We start from the raw sequence: 17,871 nt of genomic DNA on the forward strand, positions 1-17,871 counted from the left end.
GTGGAAATCAGACAGAGGGAAGACGTTTAAAGCCGGCGGCTGGTTTGATGTGAGGTCTGTTTGATTCACGGTGAGCTGACAGATCATTCGGAAATCATTGTTATCTCACTTTTCAGGCGGAGATACGGTCTGGAACGAACCGCATATCCTGTGTTTGAAAGCAGCAAAATATGCTCTTTCCTCATGCTGTTAACGCTCATGCTAACTATCCAGCAGTTGACAGAACAGTCTAACTGCAAGGTTTAGGAGGTAGCTGCTCAGGAGCTTTTGATCACATGAGTTCCGGCAACAGGTGGAGTTCGCTCCGCTTTAGGTGTTCAAAATTCATTTTTTCGCTCATTGTGAGGAGCCCACCAAGAATTAGCTCCCTACTCTGCAGGTCCCCTCTGCTCTACACAGCATTTCAGCATCTTTCAGTTCATTGTTTTGGTTTTATGACCCACATATTTGACTTAAAACCCACCGTGCACGACTTGCTCAGCAGAAAACGGCAGAAAGACATATTAGCTGGTAAACATTAGCAGATTAGCCAAACACTGTGTGTCCCTCATGAGTCGGTGGAGTCTGTTCACATCTGTCATTATTCGCAACGCAGCCATACATTTCAAATACGATCCTTCCTGATCATTAAGTCAAACGCAATTGTTTAAATGGAGACATACTTAAAAACTACTGACAGGGCCTTTGAAATGAAATATGACGCCATTGTTTGCCCTTCAGACTCACACACAGCCACAGTGAAGATGACACATCCCTTTTTTTCAGAGGGAAGCATCTTTTTTTTTTCAGCATTGCTTACCAGCTGTAGTGCAAGTCAACCAGAAAAAGTCTGCTTTTCAGACTGTTTGCTGGTGCTAATATTCGACCTTGAGCGACAGAGTTCGCTTTTCATTCGGTGGTTGTCGGTGTGACACTTGAGCTGGCTGGTTTATCCTCCTGACAGCACAATGATGGCCTCTGAAATGGAAGTTTTCACGTTGACTGTTTCTGAGTTTTCTTCCCCACATGCTGAGTGATGCTTTCTGCGAAGAATTTGAAAGAGCAGTGCTGATGATAACACTAAAGAGAATGCCGGCGGGGCTACATGTCGTGCATAAATTAATAAATGATAATTACTCCTTTCTCTAGACAATTATTTTGCAAGCCCCTGTGATGCTTCCTCAGCTGTTTGTCCTCAATTAAGGTTGTTTTTCTGCTCATTTGCTCAGATAATAATCAGCTTTGCTGGTAAATAAGCTTCTGTAAGGCTAACCTTGCTTTGTGTGCTTTTAGTGCTGATTCTTATCCTTCTGACAAGAGTTGCGTCTGCAGGTAAATATTTCGTCATTCACCGTCATTCAGGGACAAAAACTTTATTTCACTTTGAGGTTAGTCCTCAGACAAAGTCCTGTATTCGCACTGTTTCGTTGCTCTGATTCCATTTTTGCTCAAATCTAACACAAAGTAACAGTGAGGGCTGCAGCGTAGCATGATTGCACTGATATTGACTCATCTCAGATGTATGGCTGTGGTATAAAATTCTTTACATATAGTTGCGTCAGACACAGATCTTTTCTTGGGGCCATTAGAGCCGATTTCCTGCCTCATGTCACAAACTCAAACTACTTCTGCCTGCAGGACCACAAAAAAAAACCCCGCTGAAGCTTTTTGTGTGAAAGAAAACAGCTCTCATTTCATGATCAAGTCAATATATTTTTATACCCCGAGCCATCCCTTTACACTTTCTTTTACACTTTTTTCCCCCCGCAGGATATTGTAACGACGGTTTCTCTTTTATTGGATTGTGAAGTGAAGGGACAGGAGGGACGGCAAAGAGACGGGGAGGTTGAAGATGTGATCTGACAGACGGTCGCTCGACTCACTTGGACTTGTGAAGAAAACTTGACCTTTTGACCTTTCTAATCACCCCCATGCAGCAATGAGCGACTTAAAACCGCCTGTGAACATGGATTTGACTTAAGTGCAATGAAAAGTTTTAGTTTAGACGACATTAAATACTAACGTGATACTTTGATTTTCTCTTTCTGTCTTAGCTGGAGGCAAAAGTGAGTGTAGCGCAGACCAGCAGGGAGACAACAGATGACACTTGAGTTAATCACATTCAGATTTAAAGCCTATACACTGTGGAACTCCATTACAATTGTTGCACTATTATATATCACTGATGCATTCAAGTGTAAATAACAATTTACTCTCCTGATCTGTTTGTTTTTTCTGGGCACTTTTGCAACAAAGGTCACCAGATGTTGTAATTTCATGATCAATGGCAACAGGTCCAAAGGACATCTGGACCCCCCCGGTTTCAGTCGCTCGAGGTGGACCTAATTTAACATTTCACAAACTGTTTGGTCAATACTTTTATATTAATGCATCATATTTTAAGCTCATTATAGTTTCTGCATAAAACATATTCATCTCAAATGCATGTAGTGGAGTAAAACGTACGCTATTTCACTGTAAAAGGTAGTTATGAAGTACTTATACCTCAATATTGCACTGCAGAACTTGAGTGAATGTACTTGGTTACATTTCACCCCTGCAGGAATAACATACAAAGCTTTACCAACTAACTACTTTCTTAAAAAACAGTCAAATAATTGGTGAAGGTTGCATCACGATGAGCACTCGGGACTTACTTTTGACTTGCAACACAGTGACATTGGCCCGAATTTGAAGCTCATCAGCCTAAATATCTATCTATCCAATCGATGGGAAGCATTGGCACAGGCCTGCAGAAGCCCATTTGGCTTGAATGATACCTCCCAGTATTGATCAGTTAGTTCTGACACATGTAACAGCAAACATCACTTCCTGAAAGCTGTGAAAATGTAACACATGTCGTGTAACTCCGCGGCCATGTAGAAAGACACAGACCCACATGCGCCCTGTCAACGCCGTGAAATACATTTGTCCTCTGGGACGCGGTCGATAGGCGTCTGTGACTTAAAGCCCAAGGATTAACCTGTGGTTGCCCGATCGCGGCTTGTAAGTCGTTTTAAGTTCTTCGCGCTCGGTTGCATCGCCGCGTTGCACTCCAATCAAAGCCTAATCCAGGTTTTTTTCTGGACTAATGCCTATTGACTTTTCACAGAGGTCTTACATAGAATCAATTCCCCAGCTGAGCGCATGGGAGGCTCAATGGTTAATGGCAGCTGTGTGTCTGCAAACGGGCCTGAATAATGTCTTTAGGTGTCAACGGATGGAAATGAGACGGCGGTGTGTGTGTGTGTGTGTGTGTGTGTGTGTGTGTGTGTGTGTGTGTGTGTGTGTGTGTGTGTGTCATTACTGGAGAAGACTCCTACTGTACTCTCTCCGCTTCTCCTTCCTCATCTCTCATGTCGTCTTTTTCTCCATTTCATCCTCTGCCCCTCTCTCTCTTCTTTCATCTTGTCCCCTCTTTTCTGCCGCTCCCTCTCTTTCCCTCCGTCCCACTCTTTCTCTCTGTCTGTGGGAGTGAGTGATGAGGGAGGCCACTGGTCCATCCGTCACTGTTGATGTTGTGAGTGAGTGCTTGTCTGTGTGTGTGTGTGTGTGTGTGTGTGTGTGTGTGTGTGTGTGTGTGTGTGTGTGTGCGTGTGTGAGTGTGCGTGTGCGTGTGCGTGTGCGTGTGCGTGTGCGTGTGCGTGTGTGTGTGTGTGTGTGTGTGTGTGTGTGCGCATGCATGCATGTCATCTGGCACCGGGTGGCCTCCCACTGATGTAAGAGGGATCCGTCATGTCTCTCTGTCACAACAGCAGACACGCATGAGTGGGTGTACACACCCTCACACACACACACACACACACACACACACACACACACACACACACACACTCACTCACTCACACTCTCTCTTCTCCTCTAAAACTGTCTGAGGATTTTAGTGAATTCATTTTCAAGAAGTGTGTCATGAAGGCTATTTATTGACCCTGACCTGATCTGACCAGTGTGTGTGTGTGTGTGTGTGTGTGTGTGTGTGTTCAATGCACTGCACCTGCACTGAGAAGCTGCTGTTAGTGTATCATGGCCAAATGAAAGTTAAGAAAAGCTTAATATCTTTTCAAAAGCTCAGTATCATCAAAAACAGCTCCTGGAGCTGCTAACAGGCCTTGGATATTATGTGACAGCTCATTAGGTTTATATCCATCTGTGCCTCCTAATATACATATAACACAACATGTAACTGTGCTCCAAATAAACAAAACAACACAGAGTTTGGTGCAGGAAAAGCAGCCGAAATCCTTGTGTGGATTTGTGGCTGTTTCGTACGACCGGAGTGTTTTTTAGCGTGCTAAAAGAGGCCCTTTGGAGAGAGCTGAGCATTATGGAGTGGCGAGGAGAGGCGAGTTAATTCTGGAGCATCAACAGCAGCAGGAGCAGCGACAGGAGCCCGTGTGTGTTTGGAGCATCCCCTGCTGAACACAAGAGGAACTGCAGCAGCCATGATGAAGGCCGGTTTGTCTTTCAGATGAGGGGAACGAGGGTTGTTGGACTCAAGCGACAGTTTGCTTTCACCGTTCATTTAGCAGAGGCTCGACTTCGCCGTCTTGTTAGATGATGCAGGAGAAGAGGTGGAAGAAAGTCGGCCCCTTTTTCTCCCTTTTTGACAGCGAGGAAATGATCAGTGAGCTCAGCTTGAAGTCTAGTCAGAGTAAACGCTGTGCAGACAGATGTGCATCTGTCCCCTGTGTGTGTGCTGGGTGAATAATGTGTCTCTGTAAATGACTGCTTAATAGTGTGTTATTCTATAAGGCAGCATTGCTAATGGCACCTGAGTGTGTGTTTGTGACTAAGTGGATGTGGTTGGTTTCTGGCTAAAAGTGAAGGACTGATGTCATTAGAAATCCTTTTGGTTTGTGATTGGTTGAAAATCCCCACAGAGCAGTAGTTATAAATTGTTAGATATTAACATTACTAACACCGCGCTCAGTTAAGTCACATGAAATATTAAAGGTGTATTTTACAAGGGGAAATCATGATCTAATGATTTACTGACTGCAGGTCAGATTCTGCCACCTCCGACCGTGTGAGATTTTAACATGGATTTGAAATGTGATGCAAGATTTTGTGGTGCGTAATCGCTCTGAGGGCAACAAGTGTTAAGTCTTCATGCTTATTTGCTGTCAGCACTGCAGACATTTAGATGAGACAGCAGATGAGGAAGCAGCTCAGCTGAAAAGGGCCAGTCTATTGCTGTTTTGGAGATTTATAAAGTGCTTTCTTGTGGTCTGACAGTGGAAAAAAAGTGGTTACCATTTTGGTAACATGTTCTTATGTCAAAAGCAAACAGTCATTAGGTAGTGACATGGTCCCTGTAAAGTGATGCCACTGAATTGACATTACTGATGCATTAGCATGTACCGTAAGCATCATTTGAATGAACTAGCCTCTACTCTGTTAGGTACTTCAGTTCATAAGGTTCCAGTTTATCATATGGTAGAAGCTGAAGGTGAAAAACCATCTGTAAGCATAGTTCGATTGCAAATGATTGCATTCTGTCCCAACTTTTTCAGAATCTGATTTGTGTTTTCAGCAGCACAGATGCTACTGAATGATCATGGAGCAGCAGTGTGTCTCTATGATCCTTTCACTCTTCCCCAACCACATGTTGCTACTGGTGACACGGCTCTATAGAGTACACAAGCTACAGTACAGCGTAGAATTGAGTATTTGTAGTATATAGTTTAGAGAATACTATAGGTCCAAGACGGAACTGACGCAATTACAAATGTGATACAATGATATAATGAATGTATTTGAGAGCCATGCTTGATTTCAGAACCAGTATTGTAGATGGACACCCATGTTTTTGTCTTTAATTTGAAATTGTGACTTTATCTGGTGGTAAAAATCCATCTTCTACCTTTCCTCTGTTGCTTGCTTGCGTTTCATCTCCCAGGATGAAACGAATAAGAAAAAGACCTTCTTTGCACAAGGTTCTTCATGGACTGGTAATGACACAGAGGCAACACACACTCATGTACACACACAGGTACGCGTAGGGCTACTGTTTAGGTTTACTCATACGGACAAATTCAGCTAATTCACGCAATAAATCAATTGGTTAACTTGAGCTTGTCTCTCTGGGAGTCGGGGGAGGGGGGCGGTATCTGTGAGCTGGTCACCAGGCTTCACAAAGCATGCTTTAATCCTTTAGAGTACCCTCCGAAATCCACACACACACACACAGAGTGCAGAGAAGATGAGACGCATCACACTGCAGTGCAAACACGGTTAATGATAGCAATCTGATTGCACCTTCCTCCAGACCTTTGGATTTCGCTGTGTGCTATTAGAGCTAAGTTAATGGGTGGGTGAGGAAATGAATGGCTGCCTAAGTGAATGGATGTGTAATTAAGGAATGGGCGATACAGTCAATGTAATTAGCTTGTTTATGTGCAGTACAATGGATATAGGCAGGCGTTAAGGCCCTGCGCCTGCGGTGGCAGACACGCAGAGAGCGAGAGGAGACAGCAGACAGAGAGCAGGAGGAGGAGAGGGTGAGAAGGGTGAGTGAGAAATAAATGAGAGAGAGAAAGAGAGAGAGAGAGGGAGCAAACTCCTTATTCAGGCCTTTTCTGCTCACCCGTCACATCAAGGCTCCAAATCAATCCTGCAAATTGGTTTGTTCCTCAACAAGGTTACCAAATGACGGAAGGGATGGAGGGAGTGAAGTGGAGGAGGAGAGGCAGAATATGAGATAGAGAGGGAATATGTGAGCGCTGTAACGAGAGGGAGATGGAGGGAGGGGGATGTCCCGCTGTTGACGTATTGTCTAATGCAGAGCTCCGTGTGTGTGTGTGTGTGTGTGTGAGAGAGAGAGAGACAGAGAGAGCTGAAGGCTGATGGTTGGGTTGTTATACCATAGAGGGGTGAAGGATCCAGTTGATTGTTGTTTGTTACAGGTAAACTGAACCTGCTGAGTTATAGCATCCCAGCTCTGGAATCACTTTGTCCATGTGGCAAATAGGCTTGTGCTCATGTTGGAATGTGTGTGTGTGTGTGTGTGTGTGTGTGTGTGTGTCTGCAGTTTGTTAATGCAGCCACAGATGCTCCTGTAACCCTGTCACAATGAAATGTGGGGCCCATTTCCTCCCATTCCCAGCTGAGCCAGTGGAATTGGAGAGTAAATATATAAATAATAGAAGAGATAAAAAATGGCAGACGATGTATCATTCTTCTCCGCTGACCTGATGTGTGCGCTTTTGTCTCTGTGCACGTGTCTTTCAGGAGCACTTCACGCCGGAGTGTAAGTTTAAGGAGTGTGTGTTTGAGAACTACTACGTCACCTATTCGTCCATCCTGTACAGACAGACCCAGTCGGGTCGGGCGTGGTACATCGGTATCAACCGAGACGGACAGGTCATGAAAGGGAACCGCGTCAAGAAGACGAAGGGCGCTGCACACTTCCTGCCCAAACTCATTGAAGGTACTACAAATTCGTACATTCATACACATGCCTGTCAAGTTCAGTCTTTACCTTTTTCCTCCTGGAGGTGACATGCTGTACAGCATTTACATTATCACGTGATGCTGACCCAAGCATTGCACATTTACATTTACAGACATTGTGAGGTGATTTACTTTGCAGTAGGTTAGTCATTTACAGTAAACTCTTCACAGATAAAGTTATTACCACCCACCCAGCAGACGCAGAGCAACATTATCACTGATTAGAAAAGATGTGTCTGCCCACCTGATGGCTTCCTTGGTTTCCCCTGACTCCTGAGGGAAATATGGGCCTCTTTAGCTGCTAAATGCTCCACTGTGCTCACTGGCAGGTTGCTAACTTGCTTGCTGTTTGTTGCTGTGCAGGTAGTGGAGACAGTGACTTTATCAAAGCTTTTTTTTTCCCCCTGCAAACAGCTACCTGCTTCTGCTGGAACCAGAACAGTTGAAGCTGAACTGCTGAGTCACAATGAACAACCCCTGTTACATTACAGATCCTTATTTTACACGTTGTTTGTGTAAGAAAAAAAAATTTGTCTCACTTGTCTTTACCCACTCTTACCTATTTGCAACCTTCTCCCTCCCCAGTGGCCATGTACAGGGAGCCCTCTCTACACGACGTTGCTGAGCAGAGCCCACCCAGGAAAACGCCCAAGACCTCCAGTGACTCGCCCGTGCTGCAGAACGGCAAGAAGGACCCTCAATCCAAAACCAAAACCTCCTCCTCCTAGCGCTCAGAGACATGGGTGGGGAGAGAGGTGGAGGACATGGGGGGGGGGGGCGCACTGGGCACCAGCGGACACCTGAACAGGGTTCTTAGGGCTATCCCCCCCACCTGGAACACTGTCCCCACGAGAGCTCCGCATACCACGATGCACTGGTGTAAAGTTTGAGAAAAGAGCAGGTGCGGGCAGAGCTGGCCAACGGGAAGCCCCCTTTACCTTCACAGACCCCCATCCACACCAGCCCTCCACCTTCTTATTTAATAACCTCTGTGATTATCAAAGCCTGGGATACAAAAGCAATAACTCCACGAAGAGGTGAACAGTGGCCTAACATCGTCTGGCATGTCACTACAGTGTGTTCAACGTGCTGGAAGGAGATCCCACACACGCCCCCTCGCCATCATTAGCGACATCCTTCCAGTCAACCAAATATCCGAGCAAAGTCTTCCTGGTTGTACCACGAGTGGTGCAGTGGTCAAATCCGTCCCTCTGCACCACACACTTTACAAATGGGTCGTGTTTTTATTTCCCCAAAGGGTTCCATGCTAATGTTAGCCTGACATGGAGCCATGCTAATGCAAGGCTGTCACAGAGACTCATGCAGACTTTTGTTCTGCAGCCATCTGCTCAGTTCACATCTTCTGTGTGTGTCAGCGACTTTGTGAGATGGCCTGGATACTTGTCAGCCCTGCTCGTGTGTGTTTGTGTGTGTGTGTGTGTGTGTGAGAGAGAGCATGTGTGAGTGCATGTGTGCGTGTGCTCCCTTCTTCTTCCATTCACCTTTGGCGCGATTTGATTAGTTTGTGACATGGACTCAATTTTCCACTCGGCGGCACAAGAAAACCCCTCCCGTCCTCTCTGGCTCTGTTAATAGAGTCTGGGGCTGATCAGAATCTTTCGACCCTTAAACGAGGGGCCAAGAGCTCCCTCGGCACACTGCATTACCACACACACACACACACACAGACACACACACTCATTATTACACTGACATTTCCACACACGCCAAGGTGTGTGTACTGTGTGCACGCACTTTGGCGCCCTGATATCCACGAGCGACGCCCGCAGAAAAGATCTTGCGACTTAACACAATGACATGCATTAACACACACGCTCACAAATGCACACGCACATGTTGACATGGTGGTGAGTGAATGTGTGTGTGTGTGTGTGTGTGTGTGCAGGTTCTGGGAGATGATGAGGATATCATCAGTGGGATGGGGTACTGATGGAGCCTGACTGTGTAGCTTGTGATTGAACTGCAATGGCTTTTTTTCACTGCGGCTGGCCATGCGTCGCACAACCCCCCCCCCCCCCCCCCCGAGGCCCACACACTGTCTGTGGACCCTCTGTCACTCAATGTGGGATCGTTGTCTAAAAATACAGATAAAAAATGGGTTTTTAACAGTTAGCCCATCACTGTCCCTAAGCCAGAAATGTTATGATACTGTTTGTGGGAAACGTTTTAAAGGGGCACTGCACCCATTTCACTTGTCAAAGCTTAAATTGGGGAGCACCACTCAGCCTGTGAAAGCAGTTGTGTGGTGTTTTCCATCGCTCTGGAGGAGAAAATTACTCTAAGTGACATCGCTTGAGTAATTTAAGTTGTGATTGGAGACATTAAAGTCTCACGGGTCGAACGCACTGCAATGCAAACTGGAGCTGTGGAGTGCAGTACCACAAAGGCCTGAAGCTGGAACCTGAACCTGGGCTGCACCCGCATCTTCGAGACCCAACCTGACAGAACCCAACTGGGTCCATAAAGCTATGTTTTTGCTTTCATTAATTACTGATTGTTGCAACACTTCCATCCATACTAGCTCAATTTGAGACTGTGTGGTGTCTTGCTAGTAGCCACTAATGTAGCATCAAGCAGCTAGCCTAGCCTCAAGCAGAGGTGACCTGCGGGTTACACAGCTCCCCCTGGAGCCACTTTTGTTGCATAAGCAGCAGCATTCCCCAAGACCTTTGAATAGAATTTCATGTGTACATTCCCCTCCGTATATTACATTTGATCATAACCAAACCTGCAGCCAACACGAGATCCACCAAACAAAATGTCCCAGGTTGAGGGTCAGAGCTTCGGCGTAAAGTGTGAAAGATGTGGGTGGTTACCAGGCAAGGAGAGTCCAATGAAAGATGCCATCACACTGCATTATGGGAAATGAAGAATCCAGTCATTTTGGAAGTTGAGCCATGCTATTGGCTAAAAGTCAGGATATCTCAGCCTTTGCTGCTCATTTGCTTTCACACAGTCACCTACAAGCCGCTCGTTTCGACTGCTGGCAGCTAGTGATGCACCGATCCGACTCTGTCCGTCACAACGCCGACACCTGGGCTTTGGATATTGGCCCATCTGCAGGCTGAATGCGTCCCTGTGGACCGGGATCATTCTCTTATGTGAAAGGCAGCGCAGATATAAACATACTGAATTAATATTTATTCAAATAAGATTCTACATCGGCCCATTGTCATGATATCTGATCCAGTCATATGAGTCAGTATCGGACTGATATTCGATATCGGTGCATTTCTACTTCCAATGAGCAGCTCCACTGATGGACTTTTTTTTATTATTATTTTTAATTTCATTCAAAATGCAACAGATTTTTGTAGACCTGTGTCTGAGCATGTTCATACGAATGACCGTAAATCTCTCCTGGAGACTTTGGTCACGATGCAAAGGAATTCAAGCCTTCTTCAGGCTTTTTGTCATTTTGTACTGTTATGATTGCAAGTCCATAGATTAGAATTAAAACTGTGTTGTTTGGATGAAAAAAAAAAAAAGAAACCAAAGTCATATATAAAGAATGAATATGATAGTACATAAGGAGTATGATGATTGTTAAAGAAGAAGATGGAAAGATTACCTTGTTATATTTGATCACATTGTTCTCGTACTTATCTGATAGACTCTCCAGGTGAAGGAAGTGACAAAAAAAAAAAAAAAAAAAAGAATTCACCATTCTTATGCAGGGATCTTGTTTTGTGTGTTTCCATTTGTTCTTTCCATTCAACACGAAAAGCAATCATTTCTCATATCAGACTTTCTTGGTACAATGTGCCAGGCAGGGTAATTGTTTCTGCATAATGTTTATGTATTGCGGGAAGCGAGAGAGTCCTGTGTGTTCAGGAGGTAAAGGCGAGGTTAGATTGATGATCGGGGCTCGGAGAGAGGGACGCCGCGAAGAAAAGGAGACGGAGAGAGGAGGGGGGATTTTTAGGGAAAATAATTTGCGGTGATGAGGAGAGCAGAAAGAGTTTTAAGAGGGAATTATGGTAATGTGGAGAGAGTCTCACACACACACACACACACACACATTTACATGCACTTCCCATTTCATGCATAATCCTCTGCTCCCCTGTAACCTGTGGTTGTAAATAATAACAGCCGATAACCCGGGCAGAATAGAGGCGAGCTGCTGAGCAAAGTAATCTGCTACCTGAGAGATGAAGCAAAGTTTGCCTGAGCTTTCCTGAAGAGAGGACGAGGACAGAGGAGGCAGGAAGGGAAGTAAGGACAGAGAGAGATAATCTAACTAAATGAAGGGCTTGTGAGGAATAAAGAAAAAAACGCTCAGTTCAATGAATTGCAGCCCATTAGAGAGTTCTTCCCATTATGTTTTGATTTATTCAACACAAGCTACTGTTAAAACCTCACTTACACACTAAAGACCTTAATTAAACTGTTAAATAGACCCTCAGGTTGGCACGTCTGACCAGCCACCCCCTATGGATCGCTAAATCCAGAACACGGTGTTTGAGTACTATTCGCAAAGTAATTATACAAATATTTAATTAAATCAGGCTCGTGCCAGCTACGATAGAATTAAGACTGTCTGGGACTAGATAGAGAGATACTGTACGAGGGGGGCAACTGCTGTATTTTAAGGGCTGGGAAATTCTATGTTGCAATATTTTCTTACGTGTGCGTGTCATGTTTGTTGTTTCCAAAATTCAAGGCGACTTTGAACCAAAAGAAAAGCAGCTGTGAAGGAGAGTTAAGGGCTAAGATTTTAAGTTCAGGCTATTCATTAGGACGATGGGAAATGATGAAGAAATGTATGTCTGCTGTAGATTAGAGATACGGGCAATAAAGCAATGCGTCATCATGCACTCAAGCGTAGTTTAAAGGGCCACTCGCCAGTTTTACACATGGTCAGTTAATGTCTCTTGATGCGTTTGGCTGTGCAGGTGTAAGAAAAAATAAGCGCACATGAGGTGGCGTCTGTAGATAAGAGGACATGAATTCAGACTGTATTCATTCGGAGGTCTACAGTCGTCTCATTTCCTGCCTCAGACTCCGTGTTGGAGTGACTTTAAGCAACGAGAGCCGAGATTTTATTAAACCAAGCCATCTGATCTCGTGACTGAGCGTCACGCCACACTGACATCTAAGTGAGTGATGGATTCTTATCTCTGTTTACTGAGATATTGTGTGGACAAATGATCCATCAGCCACTTAAAGTTGCATCAGTCATCAGTATCTGTTCATTTTTCAGTTAGCAGACTGTTATTTGAATACTCACCCTCATGCTCGTGCTTTGAGTTTGGCGTCCGCACTTTTCATCTGTTTTTTCAGTTGCACTAATTAGTGTCATTTTAAGCAGTGGCGGTAACGGATATTATCTGTCGTACTCAGAGTAATCCCATTAGCCTGTTCTCGGGGTGTTTCTGAGGGACTTTAAAAGGGGAGGCGTGAAAATGTGCATCTCAGTCTGTTTGCAGTGTTATTGATTTCACTTTGCAGAAAGGTAGAATTACACAATCATTTATTTCGTATGGAAAGTTTGCATGATTGCGCGTGTGTGTGTGTGTGTGTGTGTGTGTGTGTGTGTGTGTGTGTGTGTGTGTGTGTGTGTGTGTGTGTGTGTTGCAGTGTTCATACAGCTGTAAGTTGTTTGTGTGAAGCCTGGAATCAGCCTCTCTATTCCAGCCTGTCTGCTCTCCGGCCTTCAGGCTTCACTCGAAACGATCCCGCGTGAATTACAGGATGTAAAGATTGCCATTTATCTCGGCGGCCATCTATCTGAGACACATGTTTGATTAGTGGAACCCCCCACCCCCACCCCCCCATGGCTGAATTTACTGCTTTTAACTTGCTGATGAATGCTCCTGGATTCAGCTTTTAAATGTTAAATGTTGGCCCTCTGGAGGGCTTGACATCGCCATTTCTTTGGAGTCTCTGAGAAGAAAAAGGAGAGGCGTGGATGTGAACGTGTGGAAATCGAAGGGGGTTAAATGATGTATATCTGATTCAGCTGCACGCTTCACACCTCACTCACACACACACCTCTCTCTCTCCGGGGACTCCCTTCCCTCCCATTTCTTCCGAGTCAGGGCCCTCCCTGCTTACTGAGCGAATTACGACTGCAGAGAGGGTCATCCAGGGTTGTGAAGGAGAGAGAGAAAGAGAGAGAGAGAGGCATGTGTCCCATTCTGTGGTGGAGCTAACTTATGCCCTCGCAGCCTCCCTTTGAAGTTCCACTTCCTCTCCCCCATCCCTTTTTTGCAAACACCACTTCCCTTTAACCTGGAGGCAGAATGTATGTATGTGTGCGTGTGTGGGCCGGTATATGTGTGTTTTCTAGAACCCTCTCATCAGCTTTGGTCTTTGTGTGTAATCGTTGTGTAACCGTGATTGAATATCTCTGTATGTCCATTATGTGTAGCCGAGAAGAGAGGGAATAAAGCATAGGCAGAGAGGAAAACAGGATAAATCAGAGGCCAAATCAATGAGCATGAGTCCTTGGGCAGAAAGCAATAAACTCCATTAACAAGGTGCAGCCACATTATCTGGGAGGGTGTGGAAAAAGAAAAGGATTAATATTGATATAGAACCCAACTGCGTGCTTTATTAGAGCTTTTATTTTTCTAACACTTTGCCCTTTTTGTGAGATGGGTTGCTGTTTAAGTGTGTGTGCGCGTGTGTGTGTGTGTGCGTGCATTACTTTGAGGTGGAGTCCCTTCACCACATCTGCAATGCAGCAGAAAACACAAAAAAGAGAGGGAGGAAGAGAGCGAGGCTCACGTGACAAAAGAGTGACGCCGTCCTCGGACAGATTTTCTCTCTCTCCTTTTTTTTTTTTTTTTTTTTTTTTTTTCTTCCCCCTCTCCAGACTCCTCATAAAAAGTGCTTTTATACTGGAATCACCCAGTGTCACATCCTGTGTAGTATTAACCAACAGATTATCATGAAGTCGGAAAATCAGGCTGTGTGTTTAAAAGCACACCCACAATCCCTGGACACATCTGCATTGTACACACACACACACACACACACACACACACACACACACACACACACAGAGCACCCTGCACCAAGCCAGCGCAGATGTGGCTAAATGGGGTGACCTTTACAAACAGATCATGGAGGGACTTCACCTCTCCCAAGCTAATGCACCAACAATGTGTTAGTGGTGACTTTACATTGTACTCTATGCTACAATGCCTTTATTTACCCCTTTTTTTCAAGTGTTTTTGTTTTTTTTATGGATTGTATTTGGGGTATTTCTCAGTGGAGGTACTGTGACTTGTTTATGAAACGTTATGAGGAATTCTGAGTATTGGTATCCATTGTAACGCCCTTTATGAAGCATTGTTGGTCTGTCCATGTGTGTTTGTTGATTTGTTGTGTTTATTTTGCTGTTTAAATGCATATCTGTGTCTGTTCCCTTATCACATAATGTGGGATATTGAACAATAGAACTCAATGAGAGAAAAGCAAAGTACGCTAAGACTGTGGGGTCTCAAACCTCCCTCCCCCCGCAATCCTCCAGCACTCACCTGTCAATCAAGGACCAGCTGATTGACCTCTAACCTTTGATCTCTTAGCGGGATTTTAATTGGCTCACCAGCAGCATGTGGACTGCTCCTTCACAGTCTGTCTCTCCCTCAAACGCACACACACACACACACACCTTCTACCTGTGTGTGTGTGTGATCCTGTGATCGATCGTTGAAGGATTTTTTGACTTTTTTCTTTCTTTTTCTTTTTCTTTTTTTTTGCTCTTCTTTCTACTGCATGGATGATCCAAGATATTGTGACGAAGTCTTCCAGAAAACATTTTAAGGAAATCACCATACTCTTACTTTCCTTCTTGTCTTCCAAATGCAAAAAGAGTGCTTCAGTCTTCCAGCTGTCAAAGCCACAATGACACTATTTTTGTATACAAATGGGGCAAAAAATATATCTATATATCTCTATATATAAATATATCCATGCAAATGTGGTTGGGGTGCAATAACTCCCCCTGTTGCTGGCAAGGTGGAATAACACAACTACTATATGCCATCAAAACCCATGGATCACATGGAGGAAGGAGCTGTAAAGGACTACAGAGAGCCTTGGGACTTTGAAACACCTGGGTGGAGGTAGAGGATCACAGATGGGCGGGACTACAAGCATGCATGCGCCAATCAGTTACTGGACACCTTCAACGAAACAGTCTTTACCCAATATTTACTCTTGAACCCCTTTAACCCCTTAATCCCCCCTCCCCCTCCTCAACACTATTATCCCAAACTCTTGTCTGCATTTGCAATATGATCTGTATTTATTTCTATAATAACTTACACAAAGTCAAGGGAGACGTATTATTGGATATAATTGAATAAAACAAACTAATATATTTGTATGATTGTAACGCTGGTCTGCTGAGAGGTTCTTTTCATTTCCTAAAACATACAACCTACATTTTTACATTTTAAACTGGATCTCTATACAAGTCTTCTCATAGCATGTGGTAGTATGGTTTGGGTTGGGTCCCGTTTGCCGCTTTCACACCGGGCGTTCAGTTCAGTTGATCTGGACGTTTCAAAGTCTGGCTTTCACACTGCAAACACGTAGCGGCGTGGTTTTATTGGCAGCTTTCACACCAGCCCAAACAAACTGAACACACAGTTTATCTGAACCAAACAGGTGAAAACACTCTTAGTTTCAGTTAAGTAAAGTCTTCATGTTACAGCATACAGTGATGTTTTAGACAGTAGTGTGTATCCACACTTTGTGTTCGTCCCTTTCCATAAAGAGGTGGTTTTCCCAGTCAGGCGTGGATTATCAAATATCAGTGGCCCACCGCTTGTGGCTGAATCAAACCTTACCAGAACAGAAGAAGCTGTTAAAGCAGCAGATGGTTTTGGAATATATTCAAGTGTAAGATGAGGGTTTTCACATACCTTGTTCAGACGCCCACAAGCTTTTTGTCCATACAGTGTACTTTGATTACATTGAAAGTACTTACACTGATGCATTTTGAATACGATTGAAGTAAGAAAGAAAGTGACGCCATGTTGGAATAAAATATAATAATAACTCCAACATTGAACTATATCATCTTTACAGTGACATCATCGACTCTAAATGATCTGATTACTATACTAATACTGTTACATGTCATCTTTTACTTGTTCCAAAACAACAGCCATGGGTAAACAATCAATCTAATTTAACTCAACTACTTACTTCTGTATTAAACAGTGATCTATTATGGTTGTTCTGGGGAGAGGTCCCTGGATTTGAGTCTCTGCCAGCAGGGGCTTTATGCAGCCCCTCATGACCACAGATTTGATGTGTGACTTGACTCTGGCTGCTAGCTGTTAATAGTTAGCTTCTATGGTAATTAAATTGGCGGCGGGCCCAATGGCGGTGACAGTGGATCCTAAATTACGGCATGGCGTGGATGGCCAGCGAATGTGAGTGAGAGCAGAGTGGCATGAAGGGAAGAGTGGAGGGATATAGGGAGGATAGAGATGTTTTACTGCAGGGGCCTTCAGAAAATACAGCAGTGTGTGGCAGTTAAACGGCTTGATCAACTTAGCGTTATACTGTCAGAATAATGACTGCTGTATCACCTCTACACTGACCTGCTAATACAGCGGTTGACTGTATGAGATTACCACGCATTTTGTAGCATAAATGCAAATTTTACACCCTAACTGCAACAGCCAAGAACAGAGACTAGACACTAATTTAAAAAAGTGTGTATATGGCATCCACAGCAAGGTGTTTTAGCCACTAGGTGATCAGTTTCTTGGCTGCACTTTTTATAATAAATTGCTAGATAAGCTCCAGGTAACTTATCACTGTGGAAAAATTCAGTGCTCTCCATTTGTACTTGACACTCAAAGATAGGTTTGACATCAATGGAAAGCTAAGAAACTTGTCAGTGGATGATCACAAAACAGAACACTGAAATTCGGTTTTATTTAAGTAAAGCATGAAAAATATGGCAGAAGTTTCAATGTGTTTTTCATTAACAAAGACCCTGCCACTGAGGCAAATTAGTGTATTTGAACGCCACATTCGGAGACTGGAGGAATACAATCCTATTGCTGTAATAAGGACGCAAAAACCCAGATAATAGCCAGTGTCAAGTTTTCTGCAATAGCATCTACGGTGAGATGAAATGGTCACAGTTTTGTTACAGTTAGGCAACAAAAACACCTCCTCCACAGCCTCAGTTTTCCCTTCACTACACAAAGGAAACAGCACAGATCTTCCTGCATTGGCGCTGAATGTCGGACATAAATTGTGAGAATCGTCCAATATGGACCTAATTCCCAGGGAATGGGCTGAGGGATAATAGAGATAGAGAAAATGAGAGTCTGGCTCAAGAGGATGAACAAAGGGTCAAATGTGGATCAGTAATTGCTGTAGACCTGAAGGTGTCATATCTAATGACCCACTGAGTGAGACTCAGGGTTGGGGCAACATTTT

General features: G+C 44.2%; 1 protein-coding gene across 1 annotated transcript in view; it reads left to right on the plus strand.

Annotated features, from left to right (window-relative positions):
• The window catches only part of fgf11a (fibroblast growth factor 11a), a 74,572-nt gene extending 58,801 nt beyond the window's left edge, over window positions 1–15,771 (plus strand). Inside the window, exons 4-5 of the mRNA XM_076725404.1 lie at window positions 7,210–7,408; window positions 8,017–15,771. Coding sequence (XP_076581519.1) covers window positions 7,210–7,408; window positions 8,017–8,159 — 342 coding nt within the window. The 3' untranslated portion in view covers window positions 8,160–15,771. The remainder of the gene's footprint in view (window positions 1–7,209; window positions 7,409–8,016) is intronic.
• The last annotated feature ends 2,100 nt before the right edge of the window (window positions 15,772–17,871 follow it).

Source organism: Chaetodon auriga, chromosome 24, assembly GCF_051107435.1.
Source record: "Chaetodon auriga isolate fChaAug3 chromosome 24, fChaAug3.hap1, whole genome shotgun sequence".
Lineage (NCBI taxonomy): Eukaryota > Metazoa > Chordata > Actinopteri > Chaetodontiformes > Chaetodontidae > Chaetodon > Chaetodon auriga.